The 22536-nt window shown below is 38.2% G+C and overlaps 1 protein-coding gene across 2 annotated transcripts in view; it reads left to right on the top strand.

Moving 5' to 3' along the window:
- The window catches only part of LOC126484943 (circadian locomoter output cycles protein kaput-like), a 120102-nt gene that overhangs the window by 71503 nt on the left and 26063 nt on the right, over positions 1-22536 (top strand). The window contains exons 13-14 of one of the 2 annotated variants that reach the window (XM_050108547.1): positions 3055-3263; positions 16426-16749. In XM_050108547.1, the coding sequence (XP_049964504.1) occupies positions 3055-3263; positions 16426-16749 (533 nt within the window). The remainder of the gene's footprint in view (positions 1-3054; positions 3264-16425; positions 16750-22536) is intronic. The other variant, XM_050108554.1, reaches the window with a different exon arrangement.

The raw sequence follows: 22536 nt of genomic DNA on the forward strand, positions 1-22536 counted from the left end.
TGGAATATTTTCAGATACCTCATTTTCAATTAGAACTGATGTATCATCAGCAAATAAGACTGAATGAACATCAATAGCAAGTGGTAGGTCATTTACGTAAAAAAGAAACAGATAGGGACCCAATATCGAACCTTGTGGGACTCCTTGGGGAACTGTTCTCCAGTCTTATGAATAATTGGTTCCATTTGAAGTTAAAATTACTCTTTGTTTCCTACCTGACAGGTAAGAGCTAAACCATTTTAAAGCAGTGTCTCTGATTCCATACATCTGTAATTTGTGGAGGAGTAATGCGTGGTTCACTGAATCAAAAGCTTTAGTCAGATCACAGAATATACCTGTGACCTTCCTACCCTTATCTAACGTGGAGCATATTTTTTGGATAAACTCATTTATAGCATTCACAGTGCTTTTACCCTGTTGGAATCCAAACTGGTTTTTAAAAATTATATCATTTACAGTAAGAAAGTTATTAATTTGTTTTGCTGCAATCTTTTCAAACACTTTAGAGAAGACCGGCAAGAGAGAGATGGGGCAGTAATTCCCCATATCTTCTGTCGATCCTTTCTTGAATAGAGGTTTGATCTCACCATATTTCAATACCTCTGGAAAGCATCCCTGTTCAAAAGATTGATTTATAATAGTTGACAGTGGTTGGGAAATAATCTCGTACACATACTTGATTACAGATGTTGTTATTTCATTCCACCCATGTGAGGTTTTGTTTTTTTAGAGACAATATTTCCTTTTCCACATCCCTTTGGGTGATTTTTTCAAATTGTTTAAAAGATGTGTTCTGGCTGTTTTGGAATGTGAGGTTCGTTTGCATTTGTTGATGTCCCATTTACGAAACACTATGTGGTCACGGAAATCGGTGAGATGAAGTTCTTGATGCAGTGACACTTGATATAGATGATACTTTTGACAATGCAGTATAATGACAATACTCCCTGCAGACATACTGGTATCATGGTGTAATTGCCGGATGCTTATCTGTGGGTTGTGGTGCACTGTCGCTAGTACAGCTATTTCATTAGCTTCCCCTGTAACACATTTGCTTTGTTTCCTTTTGCCGGTCTGTATGCTTCCATCAGACATAAAGGCATTCTCAATCTTATAAAAGAACGAAAGAGAGCGAACTTTCTCTGGAAACCTCTTGGCATACAAGGCAACAGCAGCCTCACCATTTCTCCTCCATAAATAAGGATTATTTCAGTTTTTTCTTCTATGGTAGCAACATTCATCGTCCACTTGCATGTCTGTTCTTCGAATGATAGGTAGGTGTGCAGGTGATAAACACTGTGCAAGTATTGTAACATTAAGAGCCGCTATCTGTTCTATGTCTGTATGATGTGTGAGCTCCAATTGGTAGTATACGTCTTATTTAGCTACACCGCCTCAGTGGCACGTAGGGTAGTCTCTGTTTGATATGTCAGAAGAATACAACTTTGCGAAGGGGCTTTCCAATTAGAAGTTATGAAATACTGGCCTGTCCTACTGTAACGGCATGAAGACAGGGTTCCATGTGCCATTGGATATTCAAGGGCCATTGGGTAGCTTGTCATAAATTATGATTGTATACCCATTTCTGTTCCTCTGACTGCAGCTCCATTTGTGAAGAAATGAAGAAAATTCTTAGACACAAAACATATGTAAATTTTGCCGTAGAATCATAATCTGCAATAGAAAATGGTGGTTCCCATTAAAGATTTCATAGTCTCCCACCACCACCACCACCACCACCACCACCACCACCCAACCACGGGGTGGCTTGGCAGGTTGAGTGTGGTATCATTGGTTGTCCCTCTCCGAAACAAACAAATGGGAATTACAACTGTTTTTGGTCCAATGTGTAGTTTTTGAGTATTTCAGAGTCTCCAGTTGAAATGAACACACCATTGGTGACCTTTATCTTGAATATTTAATGACAAACTTTTATTATATACCTTCTACAGGTTATTGTTTTTCTACACACTCCTTATTTTTTAAATTTCTACTCATGTCTAATGTTTTTACCTTCAGCTTCACTATAATTTTCCGAGATCTTACACCAGAGGATTTCTCTGTTGGGCAAGGCAAATTTTCTTTCATTATTTGAATTTTGTGATGTTTCTTTGTAACATAATGTATTTCACAGCTGTGGACTTGTTTCTTCGGCAGATTGTTACTGGTGTTTCAGTTAATGGACTTGTCCATATTCTGTTACTGTAATTTTTTCATTTACTTAATAACTTTCCACTTCTTGTGTCGTATTTGCATTTCTGTATCCAGTCTGTAGTGCAACTGTACTTGTTTCAATGCAGAAAAAAAGTTATTGAAGTTAATGTGTTTTGCAGTCAACTTTTATTTTCTTCTTCACAAATGTGATTTGGAATTCTGTAACCATGTCATGAATGTATTTGGAAAAGTAAAAGCAATATCTGTGTCAATCATTGTGAGAACTAATCAGTTTTAGAAGTGTTTGGACACAAAGAAATGTAATTGAGATGTCCTTTGAAAGAGATAGCTCTGCCACACAAAAACAAAAGTGAAGTACAGACAGTTTTCTGTACTGTTCATAAACACTGTTGTTTGCGCAATGGGGAAGAATTTTATTATTCAGTAGGCTGTAGTTGTCTCATTATTTTAGTCATCTGCTGTTTGATTGTGTGATCATATTTGCTGGTACCGTATAAAGAGAATTTTTTAAAAATAAACTTTGTATAAAATAAATGCTATTATTTTACTGACTGTTCTGTGACTCATCTCAGAACTCTGAATAATAACTGATTCACATCTGAGGAATGTAAGATAAAATACTAGCCATTACTCATAAAAAAAGTGCACTGATCTCATTAATTTCTTTTCCACGCTAGTGGGAGTTTTGTAATGTTGATATTGGTCTCATTCTAGGGAACTAGTTATTAAATGGAGGAAAGATAAATGGTGGTAACAATCTGTAGGTGTAAATTAATAGTTATTCCCATTTTTAACTTTTGTGGCATGGATTTCTCTCTCATCGGGCTACTCAATTATTATGTTAACTTCAATGCTTCAAAGTGTCTGCCTTACAAAAAGCAGGAAAAGTGTCTAGAGCAGAGACAAAATCGCCAGTGACACAGAAGCAGCATCAGTCTGGATGTACTACGAACACAGTTCCTTCTGCAGCTACTACTCCAGGTTCTGCTACACCTAGTCCTGGATCTGCATGTGATTCTGCTGTGGGTGTTGCAGCAACCAGCTCCTCTGCACAGGCAACATCATCAAGGAATTCACAACTTAGCACGGTACTATTAATTAGAAGCTGTGTACAATATATTATTGGTTGCAATCTCCTGATCTCTCTCTCTCTCTCTCTCTCTCTCTCTCTCTCTCTCTCTCACACACACACACACACACACACACACACACACACAAACAAAACTGTTCATGTTTCCATTTTGCAACAAATTAGATAATGTTTATATTGCATGCAGATGGTTATCGATATAACTGTAACACTTACTCTAATGTAATTAATATAATTTATTATTTATTTGAATATTCTGTGGATTATATTTACATTATTTTGGTGTGATGTGTAATATCACAGTTGATTTTCACCAGTGGATGCTGCCTTACTTTTCACTGACAATGTGAGTGAAGAGGTTTAGGTGTTCAGATGAAGCAATAAGCTATGCTACCAGTGGCATAGTTATTGGTAGAGTACCACATTTGCGTATTAAAGCTGAAAACAGCAGACATTTCGTATCACTCACTATCCATGCAGCTTAGGCTCTTTTGCCTTTATGTGGGTGAGCACTCATGAGCACTTGTGACACAACAGGCATGTGGCACCTGTCACACATCTAAGGAAACATGATGGTTAATTACATCACAGTGCAACATTCTGTATAGTGGCAAGGAAAGGAAATGCATTGAGTCTGTGCAGTATACAACCTACACAATTATCTGCGTCAATAAGGCGAGGTGGTATTGGTTATCTTCTGAGAGTCCCATCAAGCTGAACAAAGTTTATTTGCACTCTCCCACTCCCTCTCCCCCTCCCTTGCACTCCTCATCAGAGTGAACACCACTTGGATTGGGCACATGCCTGCAGTACTCTGTTTTAGACAGTAAATGTGTGCACCCTCCCAGAGAGTCCACATTGCCTTCTTTAGTAAAAACTGGTTGACTGGAATTAATTAATCTTAACAATATAATCTGTTCTGCCACCTTTTCAGCATGTGAACTAGCTGTGCGAATGTTTATCTTCAACATCTAGAAACAATTGGAGATGGGCTGAAACTTGTGTGAGATGTTCTACGCAAGGTTTTAACACTAGACATGTCTCTCACCAAATTTTTTGGTCCTGGCAGGATGGCATACTATGCACAGAGTTGTCAAAAAGAGACCCTATATATGACATACTAGTTTCTGGGATACTGCATTCTTGAACTGTGTTGGAGCACATTTGAAGTATTGGACTGAACGAACTTTGACAGTGTATTTGAAACATGGGGCGCACCCAGTTACTTCCATGACCACAGTTGCCACAAGAATTTTTGTGAAAACAAAATACCTTGGCCTGTAAAGACTTGATTGTTAAATTACTCTCAGTACAGGGTGTATCATAATTAATGGCGTAAACACATACAGTTGAAAGTACATGATACTAGAAGGAAAAAAGCTTCAGTAAACATAGGACCAAAAGTGCATACCTTAAGAGCTATGAGCAATTTTTCATCTTCAATATTGTGAAGCAAATCTCTTCTACTGGAAGCTCTTTGCTTTCCGCATTTTGGGAAGTAGTAGTATGGACCAAAATGAGAAAAAAGTCCAGTGAACATTTGCTCTAAAATGCATACCTTAAAAGTTATGAGCAATTGTTCATTAGAAGAGTTGTGTTTCCAAATAGCAAAGATGAGTATGTGCTCATAGTTCTTAAGGTATGCATATTAGAGCACATGTTTATTGGACATTTTTTCCTTGTTTTGGTCCAAATTACCATTTCCCAAAATCTGGAAAGCAAAGAGCTTGCAGTAGAAAAGATTTTCTTCACAGTATCAAAGATGAAAAATTGCTCTTAGCTCTTAAGGTATGCATTTTCAACCCTACTGAGACTGTTTTGCTTCTAGTATTGTGTACTTTCAATTGTACGCATTTGTGCCATTAATTTGATACACCGTGTCTATGATTCATAAACTGCTGACAGAATAGCATGAATAGTTTTGAAAATAAAAAAATATACTTACTGATAAAAGTAAAAGTTCTTGCATCAACAACTTTACGCCCCACAGAAAAAGTTGAAGACCTCTGGTGAGTTACAGAAATTATGGAAAGTAATTCACTCTATAAGATAGTAATAGACAACTTTAACACTTTTGCCCCTGAGTATTAATAAATAATCCCAGCTGAATAACATATCTGATTTTACTTTAATTTCAGGTATAGTAACTCACAGAAACTCTTTGACATAGTAATAAGAATTACATTAATAAAAAATACAGTTTCAAATTTTAAATGATATTTAATACCATACTCTTGAATTAACATGTACTTCTTTGAAGCAGTTGTTTATAACATTGTTTTTTCAATGAGAAAAAATTGTCAAAGTTAACATACACAGAATTTTTCAGAGAGCAACATGTTTCTTTTATGTAAAATGCGTAATAATGAAGCATAAATCTTGTCTTGTGTACAGTAATACTGTTCGGGAACATTTTATGAAACAATTTACTTCTTTGTGAGATAAATTTTGAAGCACTGTAGTTTGTATTATGTGACATTGTAGTCACTACATTGGTAGTTTGTATTTTTGTATCACAATTTTGCAGCCAGCTTCTTGCCTTTGTGAGAGCACACTGTGCACAATTTGATAGTGTTCAGGTAGGAGAAAGAAATTTGTATTTTGTAGTTTACATGCACATAGTCAGTGGCCATTCAGCTTTTGTCATAGTTCACCATTGCGCGTAGTCATTCACACTCGGGTGTGATATTCAGGGGATAACACTACTGTATACACTTGAAGTGACTTAGTGTCTGCCTTTTTCTTCTGATGTACCGCAAAGTCATATTTGAAAGTGAAATCACTTTGGAATTACACACTGAAAGCACTTTCAACAAAAATCTGAATAAAAAACACAAGTATTTTGTTCCAGATATTCTTTGCCTGAATCTCCATAATTTAATCTTGAACATTAGTCCTCTTCATCCCCAGATTCATTTGGAACATTGTCTTCTGAAAAATCACAATCATTATCTTCAAAATCATGATGTAACTGTGCTTTGCGCTGGGCATAACATTCCGCTACTTGTGTACCTAACAACATGAAGATGAGCACATAAAGAAATAAACAAGAGGTTAAAAATGGCTTGGCATTCATTTGGAAAACTAAATGCTATATTGTTCTCCTTTGAAAAGGCTAAGCCTTGTCTCTACCGCCACAGCTTCCTCTCTTCATCTCCATCTATCATTTTCTTACCTACGATCTTACCTTCAGAGACATTTTGTAAAAGAATATTGTGTCTAATTAAGTGTCGAGTGAATTTTGCTTTGGCATGGCTTATGACTTTCAGTAGCTTCTTCTATTTCTTGTTGAGCCATCTCACTAATTTTACTGTCAGTCCAGCTAGTTCTACAGTACTGACTGCTGCAGCCTTGAGGCGAGCTCTCCTATTTCTTTGATAAGTTTACTCAGCTACATTTATTTCTTTCAATGGCACTTGCTCCCAGTATTAAATTTATTTTTCCCTTCTTTTTCTGGTCTTGCTGTTTTTTGTGTGTGAAAATTTTGAAGAGTGGCAACCAGAGGAGCCTCAGCTCTCCTGCTGCTGGACCTTGGGATCTTACACCCATGATCATTAAAGGTGGATGGATTATTAGATTCTGCCATGGTTGTTAAATATAGGGTATCAAACTGAACTTTCAATGTGCCCGTTCCCCATTGCTTTTCGCATCTTTATGCAATTGGCATTAGTGCCTCACCCACCTCCAAGGATAATTGCTATATTCAGAAGTAACTTCCCAGTATGTCTTAAAGGAAAGGTTTATAACCAGAACTAAATTAAAGACATGAAACTTGTCTGTCAGATGGAGAATTATTTCCGCCTACACACTGTCTCTTGTGTCAAAGGGCTTAAGTAATAGTGTTACCGATTTTTAAAGTTCATTGACATCCTGTGTGTCTATGGCCACACACTTGTTACATCACACTGTTAATGTTGTCTTAACTTCCAATAACTTGATTAAATTGTAGACAGCATTGTGCTTGGTGAAATGAATACACATTCTTAAGGGGAGGTTTACTATCTTTTGGTTCAAAAAATCGATTTTTTTTTGTTTAAATTGAATGTTTGATCCATAAAGGTGTTTAGAATCCACCCCTGAAACGGTTTTTCCGAATATGGAACAGAAATGTTTGTTGTTCACGGTTGAGCAAAAAAATGCACCTGCCTGAAATCGACCTTTTCCATTCACCAGTTTGTTTCTTTTGGAGGACGAGTTATTGTACCGGTGCTTGGGAGGAAACACACAAAATTCAAATGAGAGTTTGAACACGTATGTCTGGAAGTTAGCCCCCAAGCATTTGCATTCTGGTACGAAGACTGTGGAGATGCGACTTTCCTGGCATTGAGCAGCTTCATCAAAGGGTGTTCAGCAATTCTGAAGACCATGACAACAATGGACGTCACCCTGGGACTCTATTCGATTCAGCTTTCCAAGCATTTGGATGACCACCGGATTCAAGCGGCCAAAAACCGCTTGCCACCAGCCATACAAGCGGCTCTGGAGCAGCGCAGGATGGCCCAGATTGTGCAGAACGCCCTCTACAATGAAGAGGAAGGACTAGTTTATGGGCTCGGAATAGAAGATTGAACGTACATTGCACAATATTGCATTTATATGTAGTCAAAACTTCAAAAGCGTTTTTCTCGAAATGACCTTTTTTTTTTTTTTTTTTACCGTGTAGTATGGTAACTTCAAATCTACTGAACCGATTGGCATGATTCTTTGTTTCTGATGAAGCTTAACAAATTGTCTAGGAGTTTTACCACTTTTATTCCGATCCATCAATTATAAATATTTTTACTTGGCTGACGAAGGTCAAATGGCCGCCATTTTGTTTCCTATGGTCCAAATAACGTAAGCGAGGTACAACTCCTAAAGAATCTTATATACTTCGCTAATGTCAACTCAATTTCGATTTCAGACGAGCCGTCTGACCTGTGACATACTGCGCGTGGAGGTCTACATCGAAATTTTGTTTCGTTCTAACGGCACTTCCGCCTTTGCTCTTCGACATTCCTGGTCAAAAAAATTCCTGTTTGTAGAGGAAATATCAATAAACATTTTGACCAAATTTGACATTGATATCTACAACACATCGTAAGAAAAAAATTCTCAAAGAATGTGCTTTTTTTCGAGCCAAAGATAGTAAACCTCCCTTGAAGATATGCTGGGTGCTGCTCAGAAGTTAAAATGTTTATTGAGCTCTTGCGTAATACTGTGACTGCAATGTCTGATTGATTTGTGAGCTTGTTCAAGAATGCACGAAGCCCAGCTCACCATGTTACTGTTCTAATTTGAAGTTCACAAAATTAGTTGTGGACAACTTTTCGAAGTCCACAAGTCTAAGCCGTCAAGTTTCCAAACACGATGCTGCAGTTCGCAGCTGAAGTCCTGAGACTATACAGGATTTTTCCAGTCGATTTCACATACTGTACGTATTACTGTAAAAGCTGCCTGTCTAAACACTACAAGTATTGTGCTTGCATGCTGATTTCCATGAGCTTTTAAAAATTGATAGTTTCATGTCTTTTTATCAGAAAATCTAGCATAATGTCTTTACTGGTTGCACATGAAACCTAATGAATAAAAATTATATTAAACTTATCACTACCATAAGCATTATACATGAAATAGGGCAAGACTTTCTCCAGCTTTTTTGTGGTGGTGTTAGTTGCTTGCTAGAGCCCTTGGTTTTGGGTTAATTAAATCTTATTCAGAGAAATGGTCAGATTAGCATTATTTACCATTGACTGTTTTAAATCTAATGAGAATCAAACCTCTGTAAATACACTATGCGATCAAAAGTACCCAGACACCTCCCAAAACATACGTTTTTCATATTAGGTGCATGTGCTGCCACCTACTGTCAGGTACTCCATATCAGCGACATCAGTAGTCATCAGACATCGTGAGAGACAGCAGCATGAGGCCCTCCGCGGAACTCACAGACTTCGAACATGGTCAAATGATTGGGTGTCACATCATACATCTGTACGCATGATTTCCACACTCCTAAACATCCCTAGGTCCACTGTTGCCGATGTGGTAGTGAAGTGGAAATGTGAAGGGACACATGCAGCACAAAAGCGTACAGGCCGAACTCGTCTCTTGACTGACAGAGGCCGCCGACAGTTGAAGAGGGTCGTAATGTGTAATAGTCAGACATCTGTCCAGACCATCACACAGGAATTCCAAACTGCATCAGGATTCACTGCAAGTACTATGACAGTAACGCGGGAGTTGAGAAAACTTGAATTTTATGGTCGAGCGGGTGCTCATAAGCAACTCATCACGCCGATAAATGCCAAACGATGCCTTGCTTGGTGTAAGGACCATAAACATTGGACAATTGAACAGTCAAAAAACATTGTGTGGAGTGACAAATCACGGTACACAATGTTACGATCTGATGGCAGGTTGTGGGTATCTGTCAGCATGTGTAGTGCCAACAGTAAAATTCAGAGGCGATGATGTTATGGTGCGGTCGTGTTTATCATGGAGGGGGCTTTCACCCCTCGTTGTTTTGTGTGGCACTATCACAGCGCAGGCCTACATTGATGGTTTAAGCACCTTCTTGCTTCCCACTGTTGAAGAGCAATTCGGGGGGTGGCGATTGCATCTTTCAACCGAGTAAGCACCTGTTCATAATGCACGGCCTGTGGCTTACATGACAATAACATCCGTGTGATGGACTGGCCGGCACAGAGTTCTGACCCGAATCCTATAGAACACCTTTGGGATGTTTTGGAACAACACCCTCTTGCTAGGCCTCACCGACTGACATCGATACCTCTCCTTAGTGCAGCACTTTGCGATGAATGGGCTGCCATTCCTTGAGAAACCTTCCACCACCTGATTGAACATATGCCTGCAAAAGTGGAAGCTGTCATCAAGGCTAAGGGTGGGCCAACACTATATTGAATTCCAGCATTACCAATGGAGAGCGCCATGAACTTTTAAGTCATTTCCAGCCAGGTGTCCAGATACTTTCGATCACATATTGTGATCTACTATCTAATATTACCACTGCACAAATCATATTGCAATTTACTTTGCATTAGAATGCATTTTTTAACTCTTAGAACGAACATTGTCTCTCATAACTCATTTTGTCCTATGTTAATAGAAATTCTGAAGCCGTTTCGTAAAAGTGCTGTTCGTGCGCTATCTGTATGTGCTGTGTTCTTTAAGGTGACTTAAGGTGTTTAGAAGTTATTAATTTTCAAAGGAATTAAGTATTTTCGTATTTATTTCACAGCCATACCTGTACATTCATGTGTTGTCATCTGATATTAATTTATAAGTAAGTTATGGATGATTGTCAGCTTCATTCATAAATTTCTGAGCAATGTCTACGCAACGTCGTTTTTGTTCAAAATGAAACAAGTATGGAACGAACTTTGCTGCCACTTGTTTCTTGCCAAAAAAATCCAAACAAGTTGCTTGGTGTCAGCCAGGGGATATGCCAGCCTGCAACCTCTATGTTGGACCAGGCCTTATCGTTCTATGTTCAATAAGGAATACTACTTACAAGTTATGCACCATTTGCATGAAGCAAAATTGTACCAAACCAGTTGTGGAAATTGCACACGATAATGCTCCTGCTCACACTTTAATGCTTCTTCACGACTTTTAGCAAAAAACAAAACCTTTGTGTTGCGTTCACCGGACAAGGCCCCTTACAACTTTCTATTCCTGAGGCTGAAGAGAACCATGAAAGGACATATTTTGCCATCATTGGTGAGGCAAAAACAGAGTCGCTGAAGGAGATGAACAGAATAATGAAAAGTGAGTTCCAGAAGGTCTTCCAAGATAGGAAAAAGTGTAGAATTGCTTTGAAGAAAACATCATTGGTGTTGATCAATAAATAAAGGTTCTTTAAGAAAAACAAAAATTCCCATTACTTTTTTTATCATACTTCGTATTAGATCTAATGTCAGCAAATAGAAAAACTCTCTTTCACAGTGTCCACACTGAATCTGGTATCACTTAACAGTCGATTGGGATAATTACAGCTTTGTAAGTGGAGAGAGTAACAAGACATCTTGCAAAATAATACAAAATACTTTCTCTTATAGCATCTTGCAACAAATAGCTCAGAAGACCACTAATGATGGAAATATACAAATGTTTTGGTGATTTGTGGATTTTCCAGAACCATTTTCTCACTGCTTCTACGTCATCGTCAGTAACTGATGTGCTAGAGTGTCCAGGGAGGTTGTCATCTTCAACATCTTCTCAGTCATCTTTGGAACATTTATACCACTAGTAAACTTTTGTCTTACTCGTAGTAGATTCGTCAGAAGCCACAGTCAACACTTTGAATGTGGTGCTGCACTTTATTCCATTTCTCAAGCAAAATTTAATGCAAATACTTTGGTCCAACTTTTTGGAAATAAAAATTTACCAAGCACTCAAACACTTATAACCTTTTTGACTGTCAACAATAAACTAAACACAGCACATCAGACAATTGGCGCATAAACATTTTGACAGTCATGATGAAAACAAACATGCAATACAAATGCAGCAGACAGCAATTTTGATTGCTACACACAAAAATGTTCTTCATTGTCTTGAAAGTGGCGTGTTTACTTCACTCAGCAATGCATTGGCCCTGGTCAATGTAATATCTTTTGTAATTGTGTGCAAGGCTTCATACTGCATAGTATCGAGTTTCTGGAGTGTGCTGTCTGGTGCAAATCCATATCATGTGTTTCCACAATCAAATGAGTCCGCATTAGGCTTCATTGTAGAGTCACAACTGTTTATCAATTGGAAACCTACTATACTCCGTTGTACCTCATAATATCACAGCAAGCTTAATCAAATCTGATAACAATGTGTCTGAGATGATATTTCCATTTGTTCTTATTATTTATTATGACTCCAAGGTATTTTGTTGTTTTAGCAGTTGGGAAGTTATACTGTCGCAGCTGCATTGTTTGGCTGCTTAGAGTTCTGTGTATAGTTAAGATCATCACTGTCGACTTACTACAGATAATACAAGGCCTCTGTCTATGCATGAGTCATGGGTAAGTCTAATGTCTGTATTCATTTTTTGTTGACAAGACTGTAAATTTTTGTCTTCTGCTTATGTAGACATTTCAGCTTTATATTGTAGTGTTTGGATACCACTGTGAAAATATTCTTGAAAGTTTGTGTTACATGAGTTGAACAGTAAGGGAGCCAAGACTGAACCTTGTGGATGTCCTCTTTTAATTTCTATGGCCCCAACATATTTCTGCTTTGCAGTATGGTTACTTTCCAACTTCTCAGAAGCGTGTACAGTGTTGTTCTCAAATGATTTTGGGAATTTTAAGTTTTCTCATTCTTTCCCCCAAGATTGATATAAGGAAGTTTTCATTTGCTTTTTGGTCAAGTATATGCATGCAACTAACTTGTAATAAGTTCTAGAAAAGTTAGTTGTTCATCAATGAGTAGCTGTAATTGGATTTCAGTCTCTTTCCAAAAGAAATTTCTGATCTTGTAAGACTTTCTAGTTCTCACACCACCATTCTGAATGCCACTTAATAATCCTTTGCATTAGCATTGTCAGGCAGGGTAGTCAGTCTTAGTCTTTTCTCATTTTGTTAATGGAGATGTCATGGTATATTTTCATTACATCTGTTTTGAGTCTTCAAGGCAATAGATTATTAATAAACATTTAGCAACAATAGTTTCCTTTTTTGTGATGTATAATTGGTGCCAGGTGCTGTATTCTTCTCTTGGGATAATGCAGTTGTCAGTTCTTCCATAAAAAGGGTTGCCTATATGTGTTGTTGTCATTCATTATGGTAATATTTATGTTTAATGTATTGTGATAGAAAAGGATCGCAGCCATGTGGGGCAAGAGGAAGAGAAGGTTGTGATATATTTGTTCCTGGGCTACAGAGTTATCAAGTGGTCCTCTGTGGTCTTCATATATTACACATTGCTGCCATTGTGGCTGGTTGTGTTGTACAGCAAAAGGTGGATGTTTTTCTGGCAATTTTGCCACCCAAGTTTCCTTTTCTGTCATCTTTGTCATTAGCTTTATGGTGTGAGCTAATTGCTGTGAGCTGTAGGTGGCAGTGCTGAAGTTTCCATTAAAATGGTGGTGGCTTGGTAAGGGCAGAAATTTTTTGTTCTGTCTCTCTATTTTGGGTAAGGGGTAAGTACATTCATGTAAGCTCTGTTTTCAAGTGAAGCTACTGATACCCAGAAAGTAATAATGTTAAGAGCCATAAATTTATTAATTTAGTTGTGTTTTATATATGCTGGACAAATTTTTAATATGGCATTTGGATCACATGTGCGATAATTAGAAACTGTGACTGGTTTCTTCATAAGTGTTGCTTTTGTGAGTACATCTGCAATACTCACATCCTGTGATCTGTGGCTTCGTTTGGTACTGTGTCCAATCCTTAAATAATTATAGCATTGTAAAATAGATGGCATATAGGCTTCGACTGGATAGCTAATTCAATGAGTATAACTGAGCTGTGGCAGCTCCTGGGATCTGAAAGTGAAACTTTCTTCATAGAATTTCATTTCATTTAGCAATTATTCTGCTGTTGTAGCTGTTCCTACATTGTCTATGATGCTGTGTCGAACAGTAAACAATTCTGAAGCACAATCTCCAGATTTGCTTTGCTAAAACAAATTTTGTACAAAGGCGTTTGTAGTTATTCCTGAGAAAATTTCAAATTTTCATGTGATTCCCCCCCTCCCCTCCTGGTGCCTTCTGGCCTCCTGTAAATTTTGTGCCTGAATAACGACACACATTCCCAATTAACAAGCTTGCCAAAACGCATTGGGAGCTTGCCTGCGTTCTTGTCTTTTTTTCTACAAATGAAATGAAATGCCATTTGTTGGCGCTGGGAACACTTAAACATTGTTGAGGTGAGGTGTCATCTTCTTAAGTGGCATTGATAGTAACAGTCTCTCAGTTTTATCTTGTCAATTATCGAGTTTTTCCTGTGCAGTGTTGTTTTGTTGTCTTTCAGCGATTTGTTGTGACAGCTCTCCAATATGTGAAATGATGATCACATTACCAATCATTTTAATTGTAAATATTGTTCCAGCTACTGCTCCACAGGCTCATTCTGAATGTTTTATTTTGAATTCATTAACTATTCTGTTTTCTTTGTAAAACCTGTGCCGTGAGTTGTCTGTTGGGGAAACCATTTAAAAGATGATCTTCTTTCCTTTTGATTGCAGTCCATAGATGGGTTGGTAGGATATCTTGGCCGGCCGGTGTGGCCGTGCCGTTCTAGGCGCTTCGGTCTGGAACCACGTGACCGCTACGGTCGCAGGTTCTAATCCTGCCTCGGGCATGGTTGTGTGTGATGTCTTTAGGTTAGTTAGGTTTAAGGAGGTCTAAGTTCTAGGGGACTGATGACCACAGATGTTAAGTCCCATAGTGCTCAGAGCCATTTGAACCATTTAGGATATCTTGTCCTACATTTCTCCCTGTCTCCTACAGGTCTCTTCAGTTCATCATTCATTGTTAATTTTAGACCTTTTGTTGTCTGCCTCATACACTGAAGCCTCAACCTTCTTCGTACATACTGTATTGGCATTTTTTCTTCTGCAGTTTTCACTTTAAAAGGACAGTGTCTATCTATGTGTCCAGTGGAGTTACTTACCTTTCTCCAAAGCTAGTTCACCAGAGAAATAAAATGTCAATGGTATATTAAATCTATCTATAGTAAAATGCTTAATCTCTTCAATGTTTGGTCAGCTTCATCTTTTGCAGAGGCCTGTAAAGTCCTGTCACTCTCTCTGATTTTATTGATGTAATTTCACTATAGCAAACCATTGATTCACGTATCTTTATTTTTACCCTCCTCTACGAATGAGGACGTATTACGCAGTACTTCATTTTTTGCTACAAAATATATTGAGTCACAAACTATCACACACGCCTGTCTAAAATTAACAGTTGTTACTTGTTGGTTGCTTCTTTGGAGTGCTATTATCCTACTACTATGCTTCTTCTTCCCTCCTCTCGCTCTCCGTCAACCCCCCCTGTGCGGTGTTATCACATATGCTTTAACTACATAAGACAGTAGCAAAATATTCACTTCTTCCTTCAGAACATCCTGTTCTGCTAAGCAGACACCATTTGTATTCTTTAAAGTCATTAATTAATTAATTCATAATTTTCTGTCTTGTTTTAATATTTTAATCTGTTGCATGAAATTTACACTAATGATAGATCATCAGATTCAGCATATGCTCAACACTGGTGAATGTCTCTCATGTGTTCCATAAAAGCAGTTTTGACAAACAGTGACCAGTATTGTCTTACAATGCCCATGGCAGCTTGTATAGCATGTATGTAAATTATGACTACAGATGTGTGTTTGTGGTGTTAACCTTACCAGACCATGTCTATGAACTTCATGCACAGATGATGCAATTATGTGCAGTAGCCGGCCGCGGTGGCCGAGCAGTTCTAGGCACTTCAGTTCAGAACTGCGCGACTGCTACGGTCGCAGGTTCGAATCCTGCCTCAGGCATGGATGTGTGTGATGTCCTTAGGTTAGTTAGGTTTCAGTAGTTCTAAGTTCTAGGGGACTAATGACCTCAGATGTTAAGTCCCATAGTGCTCAGAGCCATATGTGCAGTACACCCAGTGTAGGGTAATTCGATGAAACATATGAATAGCTGCAACTATGCTGTGTAAACTCAAAACAGAGAAAGAAAATACAAGACTTTTGTATGTGACTGCAACTGCCAATTGAAACCAGAAAACTATGGACAAGGACTTATAGAGATATAGATAACATGCTACAAACACTCTTTTTTCAGAAACACTTCCTGCTTTTTATATTACTGGTCACATCCATTTTCCTTTTCGTAGCAGTAAAGTGTCTGAATATATATAAGATAGTAAAAATCACTTCAATCTTGCAGAACTAGGAAGATAAATTTACGTATGTAACAGAGTACAAGGTTGATTATTCCAATGATGTATCAACAAAGAAGAAAAACTTTTTAATGTGAAAAGAAGTCTAAAAATTTAGAATATTATAAGAGAGACACAATATATTTATATAATGTGAAATTGCTTGCTTTTACATGAAGGGCTATATGTGCCTGCAGTAAATATTACAGAAAAATAATGACAGTCAGTAGTTCCATAAAAATGTGCCATTTCAAAAATAAGAAGAATGATGATTTTATTGCAGCGACGGTCGAAGTCAGTCAGCAACAAATTACAGATGCCTGTAACTCCACCAGCTCAACAGCAGCGGCAACAACAGCAGCAACAGCAACAGCAGCAGCAGCAGCAGCAACAACAACAACAGCAGCAGCAGCAGCAGCAGCAGCAACAGCAACAACAACAAGAACAGTCATCATCTAATGCGATACCAACCTCAACGTCCCAAGTTTCACTACCAGTGGCAGCTCCATTCTTAGAAGCCCAGCAGCAGTATGTTACAGCCATACCTGTCCAGCCAGTATTGGCTACAGGTTTCCCAGCTGTTGTTACTACATTGCCTGCAACTGAGGTAAGCAAACAATTCAGCAGCTCAAAACCCATGAATGCATTGATACAGGATTAAAGGAAGACATTTAAGCAGTTCAAAGGTGTGCTGCTAGAGTTGTTACTGGTACATTTGATCAACATGTGAGTATTACAGAGATGCTTCATGAACTCAATGGGAATCATTGGAGGGATGCCAGTGTTCTTTTTGCGAAACATTATTGATAAAACTTAGAGAACTGGCATTTCTGGGTGACTGCAGACTGATTCTACTGCTGCCAGCTTATGTTTTGCGTATGATCCATGAAGACTAGATAAGAAGAATTATGGCTTGTATGCAGGTATTTAGACAGACATTTTTCCCTCGCTTCCTTTGTGAGTAGAACAGGAAAGTGACGACAGATACTGGTACAGAGAACCCTACTCCATTTTTACTTGTTTTTGTTGCTGTCTTCAGTCTGAACACTGGTTTGATTCAGCTCTCCATGCAACTTTACCCTGAGATAGCCTCTTCATCTCTGAGTAACCATTGCAACCTACATTTTCTGGATCTGCTTACCGTATTCATCTATTGGTCTCACTCTACAATTTTTATACTTGTAAGCTTTTTTCTGTTTTCTACACTCTGGATGCAAATTTCAGTACACAGAAGAATAACAGCAAGGGTAATAGTGTTGATCTTACAATGTTTTCAGTTCGAATTTAATAAAGTATCTTGAGACTGAGAAGCTTATTCCATGAATCAGCATGGTTTTAGTAAGCATTGCTCGTGCGAAACTCAGTTTTCCCTTTTATCCCACGATATACAGCGAATTATGGGTGAAGGGCAACAGGCAGATACCATATTTCTACATTTCCAGAAGGCATTTGACACAGTGCCACATCGCAGGCTGTTAATGAAGGTACGAGCGTATGGATTAAGTTCACAAATGCACGAGTGGCTCTACGACTTCTTAAGTAATAGAACCCAGTATTTGTCCTTGATGAAGAGTGTTCATCATAGACTAGGGTATCATCAGGAATGCCCCAGGGAAGTGTGATAGGACTCCCCCCCTCCACACACCCACGAACATGACCACTGTCTCCAGGTGCTGGGGCCTGACTGTGACTGTGTCTGACATAAGTGACAATTTGATGGGATGGGTGGGGTTGGGGGTAACGAGACAACTTGGGATGAGGAGGGGGAGGGATAGCAGCATAGGAGTGGGGGAAGATGCTGTGCTGCCTTTAAGATAGGTATGTGATGGGGGACAGGACAGAGCTGTTACGGGCAGTGTGGGGAGGCTGTGCGGGGTCGGGGGAGATGGTAGGCCTTTCTATACCTAATTTCTAAGTGAATTGTCTCGGAAGCATGTTTTTGGTGCTATACCAAGTCGAGAGCTCTAATGAGTTGTCTCCTGTATTTTGCCTGAACTGACAGAGCAAATAATCATTCCACAATCAATTAAGACATTTCAGTCACCAATGACTGTGAGGTTATTTCACTGTTCCATTGATGCATATTTGTGAGTGCTTAGAGTCTCCCACCCATGAATAAGTTAGACACCTTGCTGCAATCTGATGTTGGCAAAATTGATAGTCATATTAAAAATTCATATCATTTCATTGACAGGTTAAAAGAAAGGGGCCAAGGTGATATCCTGGTTGGTTTTTATGTGTCATTGTTTACCATGATTCCAGTGAATGAAGCTATCCCATGTGTAGCTGATTTTTTCCTGGAGATATTGTGGAGTTTTTAGACACTGCATCACCACAGCCTATTTTCAATACAGCAATGATTTTTATGAACAGATTGTTGGGGTGCCTAGGGCAGTCCTCTTAGCACAGCTGTTGCCAATTTGTTTATGGAAAACTCTGAACAAGAGGCATTGCAGACTTCCAGGAAAATACCAGCCAGGTGGACCGCTATGTTGTTGATACTTTCGTAGCATAGTCTCGAGGTGCAGAGAAACTGGATGCCTTGCTGGTACACCTTGACAGTATCAACCCAAAAATACAATTTACTGTGGAGTCGGAGAATAACGCCCAACTGAATTTCATGGATGTGTCTGTTATCAAGTGAGAGGACGGGACATTGGGCCATAACATATATAGAAAAGCCATGCATACTCTCCGTTACCTGCATAAAGATTCTAACCACCACACCAGACAGGAAAGAGTGATGATTAAAGCACTGGTAGATGGGGCGCACGAAATTTTAGAACCGACTTAACTTAAAAGATGAGCTGAAACATCTATGGTTAGCATTCAAGAAGAGGGGTCATTCTAACAAGGAGACAGATAGAGTACTTTGCCCTAGGGAGAGAAACAGGACCAATGAGGAACAATGGCCACCCAAAGGGAAGGTTTCCTTCCGTTCATTAGTACGATTACGGATCGCATTGGGAAGACATTGAGCAAGTGCAGTGTGGAAGCTATCTTCTGACCAAAAGAATGTTTAAGATTGGCGAAAGATACACAATATCCTTTGGCCACACCGGGTGTATATGAAATTCTTTATAGTTGTGGACTGGTTTATATTGGTACCACAAAGAGAAGTGTTAACACCCATCCCGTTGAACACAAGAAGAATTGCCGCCTAGAACATATGGATAAATCTGCTGTAGCAGAACATCTTTCCCAAAAGTATGTTCATGAAATAAACTTCACTGACAAGTGTGTCATAACGAAAACATTGCATTATCATGTGTGTATGTATAGAGAGGCTATTGAGATCTATAAATACCATAATAATTTTAACAGAAAAGAGGAAGATGTTAAATTAGACAAAATTTTAATATCAACATTACAACGTCAGAATGGTGATAGATTACTTCCAATCGAGAATGTTGGCAATACTGGTGATAATCTCATGGCCGATGTCACATGACAAACTGTGGTGCCTTCTGCACTGCCTGTTTAATGAGTGCTCCCTGGAGTTCTGGTTGCAATTAGCCATTTTACCTCTGAAGATGTCTCCCGCAGTCAGAGAGGAAACATTAGGAGAAAGTTTTATACATCGATAATGGGTTAATAGCCCGGAAGTTTAAAGTGATGCTAGTATCAGTCGTGGAAGCTTATATTGTATGAACAGTTCAGTAAGTTTCTCACCTGTAAAACCCACTGCCCTAGTTTATTCATGGGAAGTTGATGTATACACTTTCATTAAAACTTTATCAGCATAGTATTCCAAGAATGAATGATTAGTACAGTTCACAATTAGCACAATTTCTAATTCTGTTCATAATGTGAGAAGCTGTCATTTGATATAAACATAGCTTTGCCACCTGTCTATAAATTTAAAGTTGACTTATACATTTGGATAAATACTTTTCAAGACACTGCACAATGTACACTAGCAGATATTTCTTGCTATTCTTTTTGTTTGTCTTATTTCGATAAATAGGCTGCAGAAACAGTAATTATCCATGTGCTCCACATCTCTTCTAATTTCTCTTGTTTTTTTTCCTTACCTGTAGTAAAATATGCCATGGAAACATCTGTACTAAACAAAGATGCTTTAAATTTATGAGATTATACGTATTGATAAATTTACCCATGACATTTATTGTGCAAAATTACCTTTATGTTACTAATTCCCATTGAAGTTCTGTGAACATCTTCAATAACTCTCATATTGACTAAACCTGTTGGATAGAATGCTGGCAGCATTCCACTTTGGAATTCCCTCATTCAAATACTTCATGTTGACTTGATAAGAAATCCAAACCATCTGTTAGTACTCAAGAGATTACTCAAGGTTCTCGTTTGTGCAACTTTTGTAGACTTTTGTCAGCAGCTTCCAGTGGGTCTAACTATAATCGACTTTTTGTATATTCAAAATCAGAGTCCAGGGACATATAATGTACGTTATAGCCAACTATTACTGAGTTTTTATTGTTGTCTGTTTACCTACATAATTAGAATTTTTTAATGTTTTAGTCAATCTTCCATTCATTGCATCACATTGAAATTAAATTTAGGTTTTTTGCATTTCCCTTTGTAGCGTAACTGTTGGCTGTACGTGTATGCCCCCACTAGCTGTGACTGTGTCGAATATGTCTGAAAAGTGGGTGTCAAAAATAGTCTGTTCGAAGTAATGTCGTCTACACCAGTTCTGCAGTTCAAACACTTTATTTACATTTGGATGTTGAATGAACTACTATATACGGTCACTTCAAGTTTTGTTTATTTAAATTATACACAGACAAACAGTTAGCCAGTTGCTGTACTCGGCTGATGTCCTATAATGTGATTGTTCAAGTGCAGTAACTTAGCACTGAAGTGACCCTGAAGTTCACATGTGGCAAACAAATAATTAACACAGTCACTGATTAAAGTTCTCAAATTGCTGTCCTTGAAGAAATATCAATACAAAAATGATGTAAACAGCAAGTAACTGTTGGAAGTAGCACTGTTCATATTCTGATCTAGTTTTCACCATAAGCATTACTGAAGTATGGCACAGTCCTTCATCACTCCCATCACTCCCTAATTATTCATTTACAACAGTCACTAAATTATTAATAAACTCCAGGACATGAAATCTAGATAAATGATGGTACTTCTATGACTTGTGATTTCTGTTGACTCCTCTGCTTTGCAGTGCATTGTCCCGTATTTGTGGACACAGATTGCTTGTTTCACAGTCTTCTGCAGATTGACTAAACTGGCTTCCTAAATGTTTGCTTACATAGATTTACGATAATTTGACATAGCTTTAACTATTGTTGTTTGCTGTATTTTCATAAATTAAAATTCAAGATTTATATTCTGAGTAACAAAATATCAAAAGATTTGTTTGAATGAGGACTTCTAGATACAAGAATAATTTCTGTTGAATTACATTGGCTAGTTTGCATAAATTGGGATTCTGTTTCAGTAAGAATATTTCTAACTAAACAGCTCAATTACTCTGAAACTAAGTGAATGCCAAGGTTGCTAGTATGTTTTCATCATTAGCTGTTTAAATGATATAATTATTTATATTCCTTTTTATTAACTCTGTCAGGAAGTTAGTAATTTGCTATCTGTGTACTTATAAACAGTGACAACAAAATCTGAAATTTCTGATGTTTTGTAATTACTGCAGTTTTGAGGTAAACTAATCACACTAGTAGATTCAAAATAACCCAAAGACTGTAACAAATGATAAAGTTAAGATGGATAAGCCCTGACTCAAAATTTGAGATTATTATGCACTGTGCACATGCCATATAAATGATAAAATCAAAGAGATCACAGAATTTGGAAACAATTAATACTAATTTTTGGGGAAGCTAATGGCAGAAATCCACCCAGTTGTTACAGCATCTGCATAGTTCAGAAAAGCTGGTGCTGGAGGGAAAGACCCAGATGGCCTAGGTCGTGAAGCAGCCATTGACCTCGAGCTTGTTGTGCTCAGTTACTTGTTGTGCCATTGAGTGGTCAACTTTTTTCTTGGACACAGTTTGGCACTGGTCATTAATTCTGGTGGATAGGACTGGAATAGGAGTCCTGGGTGAGTGGATTGCACAGGTCTTATACTTGGGTCTTCCACAGGGGTATGTTCGCTGTGGCAAGGTGTTCGGAGTGGCAGTGGCGTAGGTGCACACTAGGATGTTGTGAAGTTTGCATAGGCAATGGAATACCACTTTAGGAGGGGTGAGAGTTGTATACGTGGATGAAGCCTGGAGATACTGACAGGTTTCAGATAGATTATATAATGGTAAGAAAGAGATTTAGGAACCAGGTTTTAAATTGTAAGACATTTACAGGGGAGGGTGTGGACTCTGACCACAATCTATTGGTTATGAACTGTAGATTAAAACTGAAGAAACTACAAAAAAGGTGG

This window comes from Schistocerca serialis, chromosome 1 (assembly GCF_023864345.2).
Source record: "Schistocerca serialis cubense isolate TAMUIC-IGC-003099 chromosome 1, iqSchSeri2.2, whole genome shotgun sequence".
Taxonomy (NCBI): Eukaryota; Metazoa; Arthropoda; class Insecta; order Orthoptera; family Acrididae; genus Schistocerca; species Schistocerca serialis.